The 19,331-nt window shown below is 39.3% G+C and overlaps 1 protein-coding gene across 1 annotated transcript in view; it reads right to left on the reverse strand.

Annotated features, from left to right (window-relative positions):
• Window positions 1–19,331, reverse strand: part of KIAA0586 (KIAA0586 ortholog) — a 139,628-nt gene that overhangs the window by 85,132 nt on the left and 35,165 nt on the right. The window contains exons 11-15 of the mRNA XM_074956428.1: window positions 19,204–19,245; window positions 16,105–16,331; window positions 10,256–10,328; window positions 9,665–9,934; window positions 7,948–8,122 (exon numbers count right to left, since the gene is read on the reverse strand). Coding sequence (XP_074812529.1) covers window positions 7,948–8,122; window positions 9,665–9,934; window positions 10,256–10,328; window positions 16,105–16,331; window positions 19,204–19,245 — 787 coding nt within the window. The remainder of the gene's footprint in view (window positions 1–7,947; window positions 8,123–9,664; window positions 9,935–10,255; window positions 10,329–16,104; window positions 16,332–19,203; window positions 19,246–19,331) is intronic.

A 19,331-nucleotide genomic window follows, 5' to 3' on the forward strand; every position in this document is an offset into this window, starting at 1 on the left:
TGAATACGTTATACTCCTCAATACTGACAGCAGAAAGAAATTCTGTAAAGATACACCAAACTCACAACTTCCTCCACCAAAAATACCTGTTTTATGGCACCCCTCCCTGCCAATGAATTTTCTTCTGTTTTTATTTTGCACAGCACTCAAACCAAGTGATCAGATAACTGAAACTGCTATCGAAACAGAGTAGGTTGACCTTCAAGGATTTATGAAAGAGAGAAAAGTAAATATAGGGTTGTATGTGAAACACCGTAAGGAATAAGGGAAATTCTATATACAACCCTGTATTTAGTTAAAGAAAGCAGCTCTCCTTCCATTTAAATAACATGTAACAAAAAAACTTAAGTAGAAACTACCTCTGACATTGACTGAAAATAAATCACAACATAAAATGCTTAAGACCAATTAGAAAAAGAAACAACAGGTGTATACTATATATTGCTGGCTTTATTATCCAATGAACTACAAACTGACCCTGGCAGCACATGCCAATGCCCCTAGGCCTCACTGAACACTAACAAATATATAGCGGTAACCAGTGTGGCTCATCTCTGTGTTAATATGGTTAAAATAGTTATGCGAGTTACAAAAATGTGTTTAGTGTTTAGACTTTATGAAAGGCATTTAAGTTGCTGCATGTATTAATCTCACTTATAATACCTGTATGCTATGTTATAAGGTAATATTTAAGTGCTTTTCTTCGACTGTAAATCATCAGATAGGAGAGAAGCATTAACAAGTGTAAAATACTAGTTCCCAACAGGTCTTATATTTTGCCCAACAAAAGAAAACCCATCAACACCAAACTAAACATTGTGGAACATCAGAATTGCTTTCCTGGCCTCCATGCAAAGGAGATGCGCAACTGAATTCTTCCTAACATCTGAATTTACAACTCGAAGCAGAAGGGGAAAAGGAATAAAAAGTCTCCACAAGGAGGAACTGTGGCTTGGTCTACACTACCAACTTATGTCAGTGTAACTACGTCGCTCAGGGGTATGGAAAATCCACTCCGCTGAGCAACATAGTTATACCGATTTAACACCCAGTGTAGACAGTGCTAAGTCAATGGGAAGGCTTATTCCATCTACATAACTACCCGGGGAGATGGAGTACCTACATTGACAAGAGAAGCTCTCCATTGCAGCACTGTATGTGTAGACACATCCTGTATCTTTTATGCGGCTTGGTCCCTGAGAAGCAAGGATTACTAAGCATAAGCAAAAGATCGCCAGTGCTTGGCATGGATTAACCCTAAAAGACATATAGCGCTTGTTTATTATAGAAGCTTCTATTACCTTTTCAAAATTAAGAGTGACTCATTTGTTTGCATATATGTTTACCTACTTTAACCTTCTAAATAACTTTCTTATTTCCTTTTCCTAGTTAATAAATCTTTTGATAGTTTACTATAGGATTGGCTACATATGTTGTCTTTGGTGTGAGAGTTAAGGTGCAACTGACCTGGGGTAAAGTGACTGGTCCTTTGGGATTTGGTGTACCCTAATTATTATTGTGACTTTTGGTGCAAGGGAACATCTATCACAAAGGTCACCTTGCCTAGGTGACAAGATAGACTGGAGTACCCAAGGGGACTCTCTCTGACTCAATGTTAAGAATGTTATAGTGTCTGAGGCATTTACACTAGATACTTGATTGATGAAATCTAAGTATAGAGCTCACCATCAATTTGGGGTTTGTGTCTTGCTTCTTAACTGTCCACCCTGAGCTTTTTCAACCACTGCAGCAGGACAAACTGTGAAAACTTTCCACTCATAAATATAGACACAACATCAACACGGGAAAACTGATTTGTCAATCCAGCTTTGAAAATGTATTCACAAAACTAACCCTATTTAACAACATCTAAGCATCGAGTGGAACATATATTGAGTACTGTATTTTTTGCTGCACATGCATAAAATGTCCTATGCAATATACATTCTGTGCAAAAAGTGTATGTTATTCCACATTAAACTTGAGAATTTAAACACAGATAAGGTTCTGCCAGAAGCTGGGACTGGACAACAGGGGATGGATCACACAATAATTGCCCTGTTCTCTTCATTCCCTCTGATGCACTTGGCTCTGGCCACTCTCGGACGGCACGATAGTGGGGCGAGACAAACCATTGGTCTGCCCCAGTATGGCCATTCTTATGTTCTCACATAGCAACACTAGCCTGACCACACTAAACAATAATCTAAAATGTTACCGATATGTATACTCTTTATGATTTAAGGGAGAAATTCTGCTCTCAATTATACTAGTGTGAATCCAGGATAATTAACGAACTGAAGATGCTCTAGATCCACACCAATATTAAAAAAGTAGCACTATACAATAACAATAAACCACACATTAAATGGATTAAGAAGTGGCTAACTGACAGATCTCAAAAATTAGTTGTCAATGAGGAAACATCCTCAAATTGGGGAGTTTCCTAGTGGGTTCCACAAGAATAGGTAGCAGGCCCAACCCTATTAAACATTTTCATAGATGATCCAGAAGAGCATATAAAATCACTGATGATAAATATTTGCAATGACACAAAGACTGGCAGAGAGGTAAATAACAATTAGGACTGAGCAGCAAACAGAGCAATCTGAATTTCTTGGTACATTCTCTGAACTAGATTTTCATGTACTTTTAACTATTCCTTTCTCTTGAAAAGAAAAAAAAAATCACTCAAATTTAGCAGAAACTGGATTTTTGGTGAAACGTACATGTAAAACATGATGCACTTAAAACTTAAGTTCTTTCTGAGTTACAATTATCCAAGCACAAAAAAATTCTTTAAAAAACAAAACAAAAGAAAAAAACCACCTTCACGCACTCAGATTACCCAAGAATAGATGGATTTCTCCACCCCCCAACTTCCTAGGAGAATTCTTGCACTGATATCAAGCATTATTCATGGAAGTTTAGTTGCAAAGGAAAACTGTTGAGCAAGTTATAAATGACTGAAAAGAGCATCTCAAAATGCCCATTTCAGCCTTAACTAGCAGCATCCTTATTGCAACACTAAATTTAACACAACTGATATATGCTATTAGTGAAGAAGAGTCACTTTAATAAAATTAGATTTTCTTGACAATCAACCATGAGGCTAACTACTTTCAATGGTTCTGTGGTCTATGTAACATGGTATGCAATCAATCTCCAGGATCGGAAATCAAAAAGGATGTTGATAAATTGGACAGTGGTCAGAGAACAGCCACAAGAACGATTAAAGTGATTAGAAAACATACCTTATAGTGATAGACTCAAAGAGCTCAATCTATTTAGCTTAACAAAGAGAAAGTTAAAGGGTCACCTGATAACAGTCTACACTTTTCTAGTCTACACCACTATACAGTCTCAATCAATGTAGTATATCAGCACCTCAGAAAAACATGAACAAATTATTCCCAATATCTATTGGAAAGTATTATTTCACCCATTTTACTAACAAGGAACTGAAGCACAGAGGATTTAAGCAACTTGCCCAAGGTCAACCCAAGAAGTCTGTGGCAAAGACGGGTAATAAAATTAGGTATTTTAAGTACCAGTCAAGTACCATCCTACCTCAGGCTAAAACCTCGGTTGGAAAGCTCTATTTACAGTAAATTCTCATGAAATGACACCGTATATTCCCATCTTCTTCCCCTTTTTTCCCCTAAAGAGAAAATAAACATGTCTGTCTTTATTTATTAACCAGATACAGAGAGATCAATGTAACTTGCACAGAGTTCCAACTACAGGATAACTATATTATTTTACTATAGTTTTATTATACCAGGTTGGTGGGACAGAGGGCTGAGCAGTTCCACAGTCCAGGTTGCACCCCGGGGACCCTGTCACAACAAGTCATTACTACTCTTTGATATCCACTAAATTGTTAATCATAATTACCATGTGACATTTAAAGCACAGTCTGACTTATTGCCTAAACTGATCTGTTTTTGCTTTAAAAAACAGTGTCAGAATTACCCATCTTCATCCAGTCAATCTCTGTTTATACAGCGTATGGCATATTGACAACACTCACTGTAGTTAATACACAAAAAGCTCTGTTACTAAACAGATATCGTTTCTATAAAACCCACCTTGACAACAAGTCACATAAGCAAATAAATTAAATGTTAAAACAATTAATCATATGTACTCTCTACTCTTCCACCCCCAGATACACACTTTATCCCTACCTCAATCATGTTTGCCACAAACCACACACTCTAGCCTTTAACTGCCTCCCAGCACCCTAACCAACTACTCCTTCCAATCACACCAGACTCCAAATCAGCCTTCCCTTTTGCACACTATTTTCAGCACATTGAATATCCACACATTTACATTGAGAGAAGTTAATGTAATCATTTGGTAACTCACATTCTCCCTCCACAGTCTCCCATCGTGTCTTGTCTTCTATACTCCTCCTTATGTTTGCTCTCCCTTTCCTACTCTTCATATTCTTCCCCGCTTCCTCTCCTATTTCTCTGGCTTCCTCCTATATTCCCCTACATGTCCGCTACACATGTCCTCATTTTCCCCCTTCTGCACACCACATTCCCTTCCAACTCTCCTAGGTTTCCTTCCTGCTTCTCAGATTCCCATAGTTTCTGGATCCTCCCAGTGACCCCTCTGCCTCCTCACACCTTAAAGGGCAACTTAGTGTCACTTTCACTGGGAATGATTCAGGGGGATGGCCATATCTGCTAAACTTCCTCCTGCACAGACTATACAAAAACAGAGGTCTCCAATAGCTTCAGTTGTATTAAGAACAATGGGAAATAGCATTTTGATAGAGGGCAATTCTTTATGAGTTTCTTTGAGGGAGAACAGTCCCCAGGTTTTGCTAATGGAAAACTTTAAGTTATGAAGAATAACGGCAAAAGTTAATCCTACCCATAATCCTAAAAGTTAGTCCTCATACCAGATCTGCTCAGGATTCACCTCTCTGAAAGTTTATGTGAAATGAGACAATGTTTTTTAAAAGTAACCGGCTGATTAAAAAAGTTTGACTACCACAGACAAATTTCAGCAACAACTTCAAACATTTTAATGTAGAAATGAAAAGATAACACATACAAACCACACAGACATTTCAAATGGCATAAGAACTAACACTATGTGAGAGATCAAACTAGCTAAAGACATAAAGGGTAACAAGAAAACATTCTACAAATACATTAGAAGCAAGAGGAAGACCAAGGACAGGGTAGGCCTGTTACTCAATGGGGCGGGGGGAATAACAACAGAAAATGTGGAAATGGCAGAGGTGCTTTAATGATGTCTTTGTTTCGGTTTTCACCAAGAAGGTTGGTGGTGATTGGATGTCTAACACAGTGAATGGCAGTGAAAATAAGGTAGGATCAGAAGAGGCTAAAATAGGGAAAAAACAGTTAAAAATTACTTGGACAAATTAGATGTCTTCAAGTCACCAGGGCCTGTTGAAATGCATCCTAGAATACTCAAGGAGCTGACTGAGGAGATATCTGAGCCATTAGTGATTATCTTTGAAAAGTCATGGAAGACAGGAGAGATAACAGAAGACTGGAAAAGGGCAAATAGCGTGCCAATCTATAAAAAGGGGAAAGGGACAACCAGGAGAATTATAGACCAGTCAGCTTAACTTCTGTACCCAGAAAGATAACGGAGCAAATAATTAAGCAATCAATTTCCAAACATCTAGAAGATAATAAGGTGATAAGTCAGTATGGGTAAGATAAGTGATAAGTCAGCATGGATTTGTCAAAAACAAATTGCGTCAAACCAACCTGATAGCTTTCTTTGACAGGGTAACAAGTCTTGTAGATGGAGGGAAGCGGTAAACTTGGTATATCATGACTTTAGTAAAGCTTTTGACACTGTCTCGCATGACCTTCTCATAAACAAACTAGGGAAATGCAACCTAAATTGAGCTACTATAACAGGGGTGGCCAACCTGAGTCTGAGAAGGAGCCAGAATTTAACAATGTACATTGCCAAAGAGCCACAGTAATACGTCAGCAGCCCCCCATCAGCTCCCCCGCCCTGCTCCCAGCGCCTCCCACCCACCGGCGGTCCCACCGATCAGCACCTCCCCGCACCTCCTGATCAGCTGTTTCGTGGCATGCAGGAGGCCCGGGGGAGAGAGGGGGAAGGAGCAAGAGCACTGCAGGCTCAGGAGAGGGGGCGGGAAGGGGTAGAGTGGGGGCAGGGCCCTTGGCAGAGCCAGGGGTTGAGCAGTGAGCACCCCATGGCACACTGGAAAGCTGGTGCCTAAAGCGCCAGCCCCGGAGTCGGTGCCTATACAAGAAGCCACATGTTAACTTCTGAAGAGCTGCATGTGGCTCCGGAGCCACAGGTTGGCCACCCCTGTACTATAAGGTAGGTGCATAATTGGTTGGAAAACCATTCCCAGAGAGTAGTTATCAGTGGTTCATAGTCATGCTGGAAGGGAATAACGAGTGGGGTCCCGCAGGGATCAGTTCTGGATCTGGTTCTGTTCAATATCTTCATCAATGATTTAGATAATGGCATAGAGAGTACACTTATAAAGTTTGTGGACAGTACCAAGCTGGGAGGGGTTGCAAGGGCTTTGGAGGATAGGATTAAATTTCAAAATGATTTGGACAAACTGGAGAAATGGTCTGAAGTAAATAGGATGAAATTCAAGAAGCACAAATGCAAAGTACTCCACTTAAGAAGGAACAATCAGTTGTACACATACAAAATGAGAAAGGACAGCCTAGGAAGGAGTACTGCAGAAAGGGATCTGGGGGTCATAGTGGATCACAAGCTAAATATGAGTCAACAGTGCAACACGAACATCATTCTAGGATGTATTAGCAGAAGTGCTGTAAGCAAGACACGAGAAGTAATTCTTCTGCTCTACTCTGCGCTGTTAGGCCTCATCTGGAGTGTTGTGTCCAGACCTGGGCACCACATTTCAGGAAGGATGTGGACAAATTGGAGAGAGTCCAGAGAAGAGCGACAAAAACTATTTTTTTAGAAAACATGACCTATGAGGGAGGATTGAGGAAATTGGGTTTGTTTAGTCTGGAAAAGAGAAGACAGAGGGGACACAACAGTTTTCAAGTACATAAAAGGTTGTTACAAGGAGGAGGAAGAAAATTGTTTTTCTTAACCTCAGAGGACAGGACAAGAAGCAATGGGCTTAAATTGTAGCAAGGGAGGTTTAGGTTGGACATTAGGAAAAACTTCCTAACTGTCAGGGTGGTTAAGCACTGGAATAAATTGCCTAGGGAGGTTGTGGACTCTCCATCATGGGATATTTTTAAGAGCAGGTTAGACAGGGATGGTCTAGATAATACTTAGTCCTGCCATGAGTGCAGGGGACTGGACTAGATGACCTCTTGAGGTCCCTTCTAGTTCCATGATTTCACACTTAAAGGCCACCTACATGTATAGAAAAACAGAATTGTAAACCCCATTTTTAATGCAACTCTAACTATGGAGATATGACAAGTGTAATAATTCAACTATATATTTCTTAAAACACAGTGAAAGCATATATTGAATTGATCATGGATTGCTAATCTGTCATAAAAAATGAGAGTTTTGAAAGAGATGGGATCTAAAGTTTGATACAGTAACAAAAAAAATACTTTCAGAGTATTACGTGCATGTTAAGAAGAGAGACTATAAGCAGAAGGCTGAAGATGAATTTCCATTACAAGTATGAATATCACAGCTATGCCAGTAATAACATAACTTATTCATTTTACAACATGTACTGGGGATGAATTTCAGAAAGGTTGGCTCTCAAATAATGAGGGGAAAAAGAATGGTCATCACAACCCACTAAAGCTTAACTTGAAGAGTGTGCCTGCTGTAAACAAGCAACTGAATCTGCTATAAGGAATTTGAAAAGAAAAACCTGAAAGAAAGCACCTAATGGGAAGTGACGACAGACACACCTGTTTATAATTTAAACATTTATATCAAAGGATTACTTACCCTTAACACACTCTATAACTTTTGGTCTTTGAGGTTTGGATTTGGGAGATGGAGAGTTGAACCTGAGATATGGTGCTTTTTTAAGCTTGCTGCGGTGGCCCTGGTAAATTGGTTTCCCATATACCTGGGACAGATACTCTTCATTCTGCTCCACTGCACTTGCTTTCAGAGGTCCCTGCACAAAAGAAAAGTAATTTCTAAATTCTCCATATGTGAAGAACTAAATGTGTAATTATTACTACACATTTTTTTCCAGCAGTTTTACATTTTGTGAAGTATTATGGACAAATAAGATACAGAAATGAAACAGTGTTAGATGAACTGTAAATCTTGGCTTTTTATTTAGTTATTTATTTTTACTTCCTGTCATAAATATAAAGGGAAGGGTAACCACCTTTCTGTATACAGTGCTATAAAATCCCTCCTGGCCAGAGGCAACATCCTGTTACCTGTATAGGTTAAGAAGCTCAGCTAACCTGGCTGGCACCTGACCCAAAGGACCAATAAGGGAACAAGATACTTTCAAATCTTGGAGGGGGAAAGGCTTTTGTTTGTGCTCTTTCTTTACATGTTTGTTCTCTCTTGGGACTGAGAGAGGCCAGACAGAAATCCATCTTCTCCAAACCATCCTAATCCAAGTCTCCAATATTGCAACCAGTATAGGTAAACCAGGCAAGGCGGATTAGTTTATCTTTTGTTTTATGTGAATTTTCCCTGTGTTAAGAGGGAGGTTTATTCCTGTTCTCTGTAACTTTAAGGTTTTGCCCGAAGGGGGAGCCTCTGTGTTTTGAATCTGAATACCCTGTAAAATATTTTCCATCCTGATTTTACAGAAGTGATTCTTTTACCTTTTCTTTAATTAAAATTCTTCTTTTAAGAACCTGATTGATTTTTCATTGTTCTTAAGATCCAAGGGTTTGGGTCTGTGTTCACCTGTACCAATTGGTGAGGATTATTATCAAGCCTTCCCCAGGAAAGGGGGTGTAGGGCTTGGGGGGATATTTTGGGGAAAGATGTCTCCAAGTGGCCTCTTTCCTTGTTCTTTGTTTAAAACACTTGGTGGTGGCAGCATACTGTCCAAGGCCAAGGCAAAGTTTGTACCTTGGGGAAGTTTTTAACCTAAGCTGGTAAGAATAAGCTTAGGGGGTCTTTCATGCGGGTCCCCACATCTGTACCCTAGAGTTCAGAGTGGGGAAGGAACCCTGACACTTCCTATGTAATTTGATAAATTAGTTGTCATTATGCATAAGAACTTTTGCATCAATCAGTATCAAGTATACAATCAACTTTACCTTGTTATACCCTGTTACATATTATTTATTAAGTGCCAATTAGCTATGTACTCTACAAGCATAAAAATAAAGCCAGTCCTCACAATGGAAACCCAAAGGAGTGAGCCATTTTATTTTAAATTTGCATTTATGGTAATATTAATTATATATGAAGTAATGTACACTCAAACATCTAATGTACCCTTTAAACAAACCCTACAAATCCTGTGCCTTATAGCATAATTGTCCAGAATTAAATGTGCAGTATTCCAGATACTACCCAACTAGCACTGTGTGTAGAGGAATATTTGCCTTACATGTGAACATTTTAATTACTGTCAATCATAAAGCAGGACACTGACAGTTCCAAATCAGTTCTCTCCTGGAAACTGAAGGAGAGCCATCGTTACCAGAAGGAACTCCAAATAATAAACAAAACCCTTTACCTCTGCCCTTCCTTCTTTCTTCAGCAAAGTTTCAGAAACTGAATAACTTCTCAAGCTCTGCCTTCTAAAATTATCCTCTGACTGCTTCTGAGAAGGCTTAGCAGCAGATAAATACTTCTTTGTTAAGGATCCTTGGGTTTTTTGAGTTTTTGCTTTAATTTCTTTGTTGGTCTTCATATCCCTGGTATTCTGTATTCTCTTGATCCATGGAGTCTTTGGATCTTTTTGATTATATTGTGTTTGTTCATAATCACTTTTTGCCATTTCTGCCTAAAGATAAAATGGAAACATAGTCAAACAAGATTTTATCTTCCAGTCTATCAGGAGAGGCTGGGGACAACTTTGAAGTTCTGACAAATGGTTTGTTTTTCATGTTAAACAGTAACTGTGATGTAGTGATTTTCAATAAGCTAAACAAGTTTTAAAATAGGTGTGAATATTTTGTTGTTAAGCTACAAATTGGCCTAATAGTCTCCTGACGTTTTCATATTGAGAGTGAACAATATTTCTTAAAAGTCTACATTTTAAAAAACCACAAGTGTGTCTTACAATGCAAGAAACTTTAACTCATACATTTTCTTCCAGCCATACCTGAATTTCCACACTGATTGCTTTAATCCACTCATCTACCGTCTTTCTGATACGAATCTCCTCCAGTACATTTCTGAAACACAAAGAAGAAAGAGCTATGTTAGGTCAATGTTTCTCAAACTGTGATGAGTTAGTTCCTGAGAATGTAGTGACCTGTTCTGAGGGAGGCTTTAAAAAGCACTGGGAAAATAAGAATACTACTTACCTACAATTCTTGATCTCTGAAGATATTGGATGTATTCATATTACTTTCCCACATCTATGCTTCTAGTACATCGTTGTTGAAAGCTCCCATAGTTCTATACCCTAGCACCATTAACATGCCTCACAAGCAGGTGCCATGCACTTACTCTCATGAGATGGTATAGCAGCCCCTATTGCCTCATATGTTCCTTTTTTGAAAAGCAAAAGAGTATGAAAAACATACTCCCAATTTGGTGGGGGAGAGTGAGCAGATGAGTATTTAAAGACAGGTAAGTCTTTTTTTCCAAAAAAGAATTATTGTGGATTGCCATTCCCAGAAAATCTTTACAAAAGAGAGACTAGCTTCATTCAAGACAGCAAAGAGATGAGACTTCAATTACCACCAAAATATATTTTGCAGATATAATTTTATGTAAGCAACTGATAAAATATCTGGAACAGAAACTAGAGAGACATCCTAAAAAAAACAAAGGTGTGAGAAAGATTGGGTGATCACAACATGGAAACAGGTTCTGTAACACCAATGGTCAAAATCAGATTCATGTCACAAGACAGAGAGCAAGCAATAGTGCACTCAGAAAGCATGCTGAGTATTCTCTGTGGTAGCTTTGCTAATCTGAACAGAAAATAAATATACCTGGGTTGTTATACTGGTGCACGTCATCGTACTATCTGCACAGAGGTTGGCAACAATTTTAGACATATATTGGCTGAATGAGCCCCAACAGGACCTTGAAATTGTGAGCCTACTACAAGGAGTAGCAATAACAAAAACAATCAGACAAACATTTAAACCCTTGCTGTTCTGGAGACAATCTGATCTACTTTACTAGTATCATATGAAACATGAAGTTAAGGCCTTAAGTGTACTCTACAAAACAACCCCCTAAAAAGCTTATCGTGCTGAACTTATGACATTTGGTTCAGTTGACCTAGACCTCTTTTTAAATCCTGTAGAGAAGAGAGGGGAAAGATTAACAGAAAACCTTTGCCTCTTGGTGTGACACTGGTAAAACAAGTGCCAGCTCTAGTTAAGGCCGCAGGTGTTAGCTGAGAACTGACAAACTATAGCTGGAAACAAACCAGCTCACCTGTATGTTAGTTTTGTTTAAAATAGGTATTAGTCTTATAAGAATGTATTCTGTGTTTAGACTCTACGACATGAGTGTAAGCAAGTTGTTGCATGCATTAATCTCATTTGTAATGTCTGCTTTCCATGCTATAAGGAAATTTGTAACTTTTGCTTTGTAACTTCAAAAATATTTGCTCTGAACTTGTGAACCCTGGCACAGGAATCATCTCCCCTCCCCCCAGCCATTCAGGATGCCTCTCAAGTTTAAACAGGCCATTAAGGAACATCACAATACAAAGGATTGGTTAATGGCCTTATCAGACCTTGGAAATGCTACTTATAAAGGAGCTCATCTCATGGACTGGAAGGCTAAATGTAACAGATAAAACAGCAAGAAAAATTTTAATCTCTTTGCTGTTTAAACTCTCACAAGGCCAGAGACACTAAACTAAGGCAGAGATCCCCAAGGGTTACCACTGAGTCCACCCTGAAAGACATTTTGAATGGACAGATCACTACATCTCTGTCATCTTTAGGAAACACAGATGTTAACTCACTTGTGTGTATATCCTTGCTTGCTTTAACTCATTTCTTTTTCCTCATTAATAAATCTTTAGTCAATTTACTATAGGATTGGCTACAATCATGGTCTTTCTTCAGTGCGAGATCTAAGGTACAAATTGATCTGGAGTAAGCGACTCTTGGGACTGGGAGCAACCTGAATATTTTGTGGTCTTTGGCATAAGTGACCATTTATCATCGACTGGAGGGCCTAATGGACTGTATGTGACTCCATTATAGTGATCCAGGAGTTCACATTTGTTTCTGGGCTTGTGAAACTAATTATAGAACACACCACCAGTTTGGGGTGTCTGCCCTGGTTTTGACAGTCTGCCCTGAAGTAAGCTCTCATAGTCATGAGCCACTCCAGATCTGTATTAAGCATCCACTGGACAGGCTAAGTTATTTGGGTACCTGGAAATTACCTTTGGATACAGAAATTTGATCCTAACATCTGAAATTGAGGCTGCAGAGAAGTTAGAGTTTTTACTACCTCAAAAAGCACTGGGACCCGTGGTTTGGAGGCTTGGCCTAAAACCCAGCTAGAACAAGCTGCACTGCCATGCCAGAAAAGGAACAGGTATCAGTTTTCCTTCCAAAAACTTCTCTAAAATTTCTCAATGCATTTTTAACCCTCCCTTAATTGAAAGACTTAGTTTGACTGAAAAAAATAAGCTAAGAGATTCTAGAAGGAAAAGTAGAAACTCAAAACTTGCCCCATCCTGCCTATGTAAGGAAAACTGAAATTGTGATGCTGATAAGAAACTTAAATTCACCTGGACTGACCAAAAAAAACCCTGAAATTTCATCTTTTGTCACATTTGAACAGGCAAGAACAAAACTGCATCATACTAGAGAATGGCTATATGTACTTAGAAATGAAAAAAGGAGCATATTTCCAGGAAGACTAAGTAATGAAGCAAGGGGATGTGTTTAATTAAATAAAAATATTTTATACTGCTGACAGAGCAAAAACAAATTTAAAAGCCAAAGTCTGCTATAATGTGAATATTCCTAAAAAGTTACAGGTGTTAAACTGATGAAGAGTCTTCTAGATGGGAATGGTATGCAGTGGTGTTGTAGCCGTGTTGGTCCCAGAATATTAGAGAGACAAGGGTGAGGTTATATCTTTTATTGGACCAACTTCTGCTGGCGAGAGAGACAAGCTTTCAAGCCACACAGAGCTCTTCAGGAGGAGAAGAGCTGTGTATGGCTTCTCTTTGTTAAGCTAAATAAATCGAGCTCTTTTAGGCTATCACTATAAGGCATGTTTTCTAATCCTTTAATCATTCTCATGGCTCTTCTCTGAGCCCTCTCCAATTTTTCAATATCTTTCTTGAATTGTGGGCACCAGAACTGGACACAATATTCCAGCAACAGTTACACCAGTGCCACAAGCAGAGGTAAAATAGCCTCTGTATTCCTACTCAAGATTCCCCTATTTACGCATCCAAGGATTGCATTAGCTCCTTTTGGCCGCAGCGTCATCCTGGGAGTTCATGTTCAGCTAATTATACACCCTGACCCCCAAATCTTTTTTAGAGTCACTGCCTCCCAGAATAGAGTCCCCCATCCTACATTTTTCCTAGATGTACACATTTAAATTAAGCCATATTAAAACACATATTGTTTGCTTAAGGCCAGCATTCCAGGCTATCCAGATCACCCTATATCAGTGACCTGTTCTTTTCGCTATTTACCACTCCCCCAATTTTTGTGTTGTCTGCACATTTTATTAGCATTTATGTTTTCACTGATAAAAATGTTAAATATGTAGGACCAAGAACTGATCCCTGCAGGACCCCATTAGAACCACACCCGCTCTATGATGATTTCCCCATTTACAAGTACATTTTGAGACTTATCAGTTAGCCAGTTTTTAATCCACTTAATGTGTGCCATGTTAATTTTATACCTTTCCAGTTTTTAATAATCAAAATGTCAGCCTTACAAGTCAAATGCCTTACAGAATTCTAAGTATATTACATCAACACTATTATCTTTATCAATCAAATTGTAATCTCATCAAAAATATATATCAAGTTAGTTTGACAGGATCTAGTTTCCATAAACCCATGTTGAAGGTAATTAATTATATAATCTTCCTTTAATTCTTGATTAATCATGTCCTGTATCAGACACTATATTATCTTGCCTCGGGTTAACCTCAGAATGACAAGCCTATAATTAAAAGAGTCATCCCTCTTAGCCTTTTAAAATATCAGCACTACATTAGCTTTCTTCCAGTCTTCTGAAACTTCCCAGTGATCCAAGACTTGCAGAAAATCAACATTAGCAATCCAGTGAGCTCCTCAGCCAGCTCCTTTAAAACTCTTGGATGCAAGTTATCTGGATTTGCTGATTTTAAAATGTCTAACTTCAGTAGCTGCTGTTCAACATCCTTTCAAGATACCAGCAGAATACAAAGAGTGTTGCCATCATCATTATATATGACTACATCATCTGTTTTTTCCCAAATACAGAATATTTATTGAACATGTGACATTCTATACCTTGGGGGAGCGTCCTGTAACCCCCATATTCCTCATTTATATGTAATTGTGATATTGCATATAAAGCAGGCCATGTGAAGTATTTGGGGAAAGGGTATGATCTGCTGAAAGTCACTGTTCTATCTAAATATGTATATCATTAATGTATATGAAGTTTGAGAATTGTGTTGTTTGGCTGTCACTAAAATATGCTGTGGGTTTGGGAAGCACCCAGATACTAGCTCTCCAGAGACAATGCCAAGGAAAGTAACCAACACCCGGGTGGGTGTCAAAAACCATTAACAGCCATTGTCCAGCAAGGGAGCTACAATTCAATGACTCACCAGCATAAGGCCACACCAGAGGAATTGCTCAACCTTACCTGGGGACTCAGCAATGCGCACCAGACATGCCTGGACTTGTGTTCTCCAGGCACATGGACTAAGAGTATAAAACAAAACACAGTGGCCCCATAATTGGCCTTTCTCCTTCCCTCACTTATGCTGGAAACAACAAGGACACTCTGAAGACTCCAAGAGAGGGGACTGGCCCAGGTTTCAAGGGCGAAACCTGTGTACTATGCACTGCAATATCCACTGGGGTGAGAAAAACTGCTTAATCTAGATGTTGCCCAATCTAATAGGGTTGAAAGTTTAGACTGCATGCTTATATTTTATTTTATTTTGGTAACCACTCTGACTTTTTGTCTATCACTTATAATCACTTAAAAACTATCTTTTGTAGTCAATAAATTTGTTATAGTGTTTCTTTATCAGTGAGTTTGCCTGAAGTATGTGGTAAATCTCCTCAGGTTTGCAAAGGGTAGTATACATCCGCTTTCCATTCATGAAGTGATGAACCAATTAATAAATTTGCACTGCTCGTCTTGAGCAGTGTAAGATAGTATATTCCTGAGGTACCGTGCTGGGAGCTGGGCGGGATTTGGCTGGTGCCTTTCTCTGTGGGATTCATGAGTGGCTCTGGGAGCATTCATGCAATCTAGATGCGTGTAGGGCTCCACATGCTGTTGTGCTGACTGATAACAGGGTCTGGAGGGGTTTGCTGCTTGTCACTAGCAAAGCATTGTGAGAGAAAGCCCAGGCTGGAGAGAGTTAAGGGGGCACAGCGGTCCCAAAGTCCCAGGCTGCACCCTGGGGATCCCGTCACAAAACACTTCTATCTTTTCTGCATTATTATTCCTAATTCTACTATTTCCATTTAGTTGTGGACTAATGCCATTGCTGGCATTTTTTCCCCCCTTGTATACTTAACCTCTTTATTTTCCTGAACTCTGCCAGCCACAGATGTTGCCATATGTCCCTTTGCTTCCCTTATCAATTTTCTACAATCCCTAGCTTCTGATTTATATTCATTACTATCAACTTCCCCTTTTTTCCATATGTTATTTTATTTTGTATAGCTGCCTTCACTTCAGCTCTAAACCAGGTCCATACTTTTTAACTAGTAATATAAGTAGAGTAGAGTGGGTAGCAGCATGGAAGATTAAATGAAATTCCCACCTGTTTGTAGTCAAAGCATTAATAAAGGTATACATGGCATCTCCATCTTTTGCACGAATAATGGCTTCCAAATTTTCTTCAAGGACTTTTTTATTGTTTTGTACACCTCTTAAAATCCTTTCAGCATCCTTCAACACGGATTTTGGTGCTTTAACTGTCTGAAGAATAGATGGCTTGGAGACCTGAGGACATTCAGCAAAACTAGGTGCAACAACAGGGTTTGCTGGCTAAAATTTAAGAAAAACAATTATTATTTTAACGTACTAAATCATTTTTCTAAACAGAGTACATTAATCTGATTTACTGTTGATCTACCATCAATTCTAAGGTCCAATCTAAGGTGGAGAGCAACTGGCATTGACTTTAAGCCTAACCTAAAGAGAGATCGGTGTCTTGCAAAGTTAGAGCCAATAGTTAAACAAATGGAAGGAGATCTGAAACTTGTCAAACTTTGAAGTATAACATACCACGTCTGAGGCACAATGCTGATAAAATATGAAAGCAATATAGCATGTGAAAAAGATGAAACCATTAAATCTAAAGAGTAGAAATCACATGTTAATCTCTCTGTACAACAGCATTAAAGCATAATTAATTTTAAAAGAATAGGGATTAAATTCTGCCTCCAGATAAAGGCACATAACTCCCACAGAAATCAATCTGATCCTAAGGAATACCAGGTAACATAGCACTACATGACTCAGTAGCACTATATGCCACTGATGTTTACTTCTTTATAAGAAATACTGAAAAAACTATTAAAAGCCATTTAGTTTGCTAAACATTTCACCAAGTTGAAAAGAAAATTAGTAATTAAACCACTAAGTATGAACACAAAGGACACCAATGCACAAGAACACAGAGACTGGAACAATTACTGGCCTCATGCTCTTGTCTGGAACTACACAAAAGATGACGTTTGATCTCCAAGAAAAAAGAGGTGCAGAAGAGACGCAGACAGATAACGATGCTCTTCTGGACATGCTAATGACCAGCTAAAGTGACTCCTGGCCATTTCTTAGGCCACGTCTGCACCAGAAACTTATGTTGACTCAAGTTATGTTGGCATCTAGCTGCGGCAGTTAGTACATCGCTTGTGTGCCTGCATACTTGGCTCCTTGTATCAGTGGTGCACATACTACTCCTGGGGGAATTCTGTGCCAAAAAATATAAAAATTCTGCACACAATATTTGAAAATTCTGCATATTTTATTTTTAAATGCAACACAATATAATCATGCCAGTTTCAATTATTTTGGTAATTTATTTCAAAGACTCTGTCAGCATGTATGTCTGTAACAATACAGACCAAAAAAAAAGATTCTGGTAATTTTTTTTTGACCAATGGATTTCTTACAAGGCATATTAATACAGAATGTTGTGTAATTCATTTAAATTACAACACAGAACTGTATTTCCTGCACCTGTCAGAAGCAGTGCAAAGGCTTGGGGGAGTCAGGGATAACAGAGGAGTTGAGGGAGAGGGAAGGAGCCTTGGAGTGAACCTGTATGGTGTTAGGAGTGGGTGGGGTTTTTCTTGCGGGTGAGAGAGTGGGGTTGTTAGGGTGTTGGGAAGCCTCCCACATGCAGACCCTGGCTGATCCCAAGCTTCTCCCATTCAGTCAGGCATGTCTGCCCCTGTCCCCATGGGTCTCTGCAGCCCCCCTTCCCTGCCCCAGGCTCAACGCTGTCACCCCGCTAGCTCCTGAGCTCATGCTCCAGTTTGTCCCCCCCACTAGCCATTCTGAACCCCAGTCTGTGAACCCAGCAGCCCTGTGTGCACCACTCTGTCCTAACCTGACTCTGCGGGCAGGGAGCTGTGATGAATTTCTACTCCTGGGGGAATTCTGCAGCATTGGGCATAGAATTTTGTATTTTCCCGCATAAAATACATTTTGCTTAAGAAGTGCTGCAGTTCTGCCTTTTGCCTACCAGAGGCTGTTGTGGTGCTAGAACAGTGGGAATGAACGCAGCTGGCTGTTCTGGCACCATAGCAGCCTCTGGTGGGCAAAAGGCGGAACCACAGCACTTCTTAGGCAAAATGTTTTTTTATGTGGAAAAATACAAAATTATGCGAGACAGAGGAATTCTGCGCATCCGCAGATGCGTAGAATTCCCCCAGAGTAACATACTCACCAGCAGTGCTTGTATTTAGAACACAGTGCACCATGGGTAGCTATCCCACTTTGCAACTCGCCACTGTCCAGCACACTGTCTTTTGGGAAGTTTTGGCAATGCATCATGGGGTCAAAATGAATTGTGCAGGGGTGACTGGGAGCATGGAGTCAACTTCCCAGTTTACAACTGTCTCCACCCCATAATGTTATTTATATCTCATAATTTTCATGTCTTTTTTTCAAAATCCCTCAAACCCATGTGGCCCTCCTTGCTGTCTGCCATCTAGGACAGAAGCATGGATCCTGCACAGTTCTGCACTACAGTCGTGACCACTGCAAGCACAGGGTGCACTATCTTGGCATATTTGCAGAGCTACAAGAAGAACTGAATGAGTGGGGAACATGACGATTGCTTGGAAGACAGATTGCTGTGGGACATAGTGAGAACAATTCAAGGTTGTTGGTGGCATTCCTAGAGCAGCTGCTGCTGGTGGAGTGCTGCTTTGGAAAAAGTCTCTTGCTTGACAAGACAAAAGAGAGACCAACAGTTCAGTACATGGGGCTTGATACTGCTTGGGGAGGAATGGGCATACTACAAATTATCTATCTATCACCTTTATGTAAATTTTAATTTAAGAACAAAAGCCAAGGTTAAAATATGTGCTCAATAAAACACCTGAAATTAGTGAAAAGGTGCAACATCAGGAATTTAGCTTTGGTGTATTTATATATACACACACACACACACAGCACAAAACAGTTATCACATTAGCAGTCTGCCTGATATAGAGTTAGGGGGGCAGCATTTATAATCTGTTTTCCCAAGTATATTTCAGTAAAACAGAATATCAAAAGTCACAGAACTACTCAAACTCTACTTTGGGCTACTTGCTCTGAATGCAACAGACACCTTTTGAAAAAGATGAAGATAAAGGAAGAAACAGAGTTTCTATAAATTAAATTTAAAAAAATCCCACTATACCTTAACAAAATCATTCATGTCTGATTTCCAAGCCTTTGCTTCCTGAAAAAAAAAATAAAGACAGAAAAAGGTCCTTTGAAACTTCAACCATAAGTATCTATCAGAATTAAATTTAGTATTTAGAAGTT

Source organism: Natator depressus, chromosome 6 (genome assembly GCF_965152275.1).
Source record: "Natator depressus isolate rNatDep1 chromosome 6, rNatDep2.hap1, whole genome shotgun sequence".
Classification (NCBI taxonomy): Eukaryota; Metazoa; Chordata; order Testudines; family Cheloniidae; genus Natator; species Natator depressus.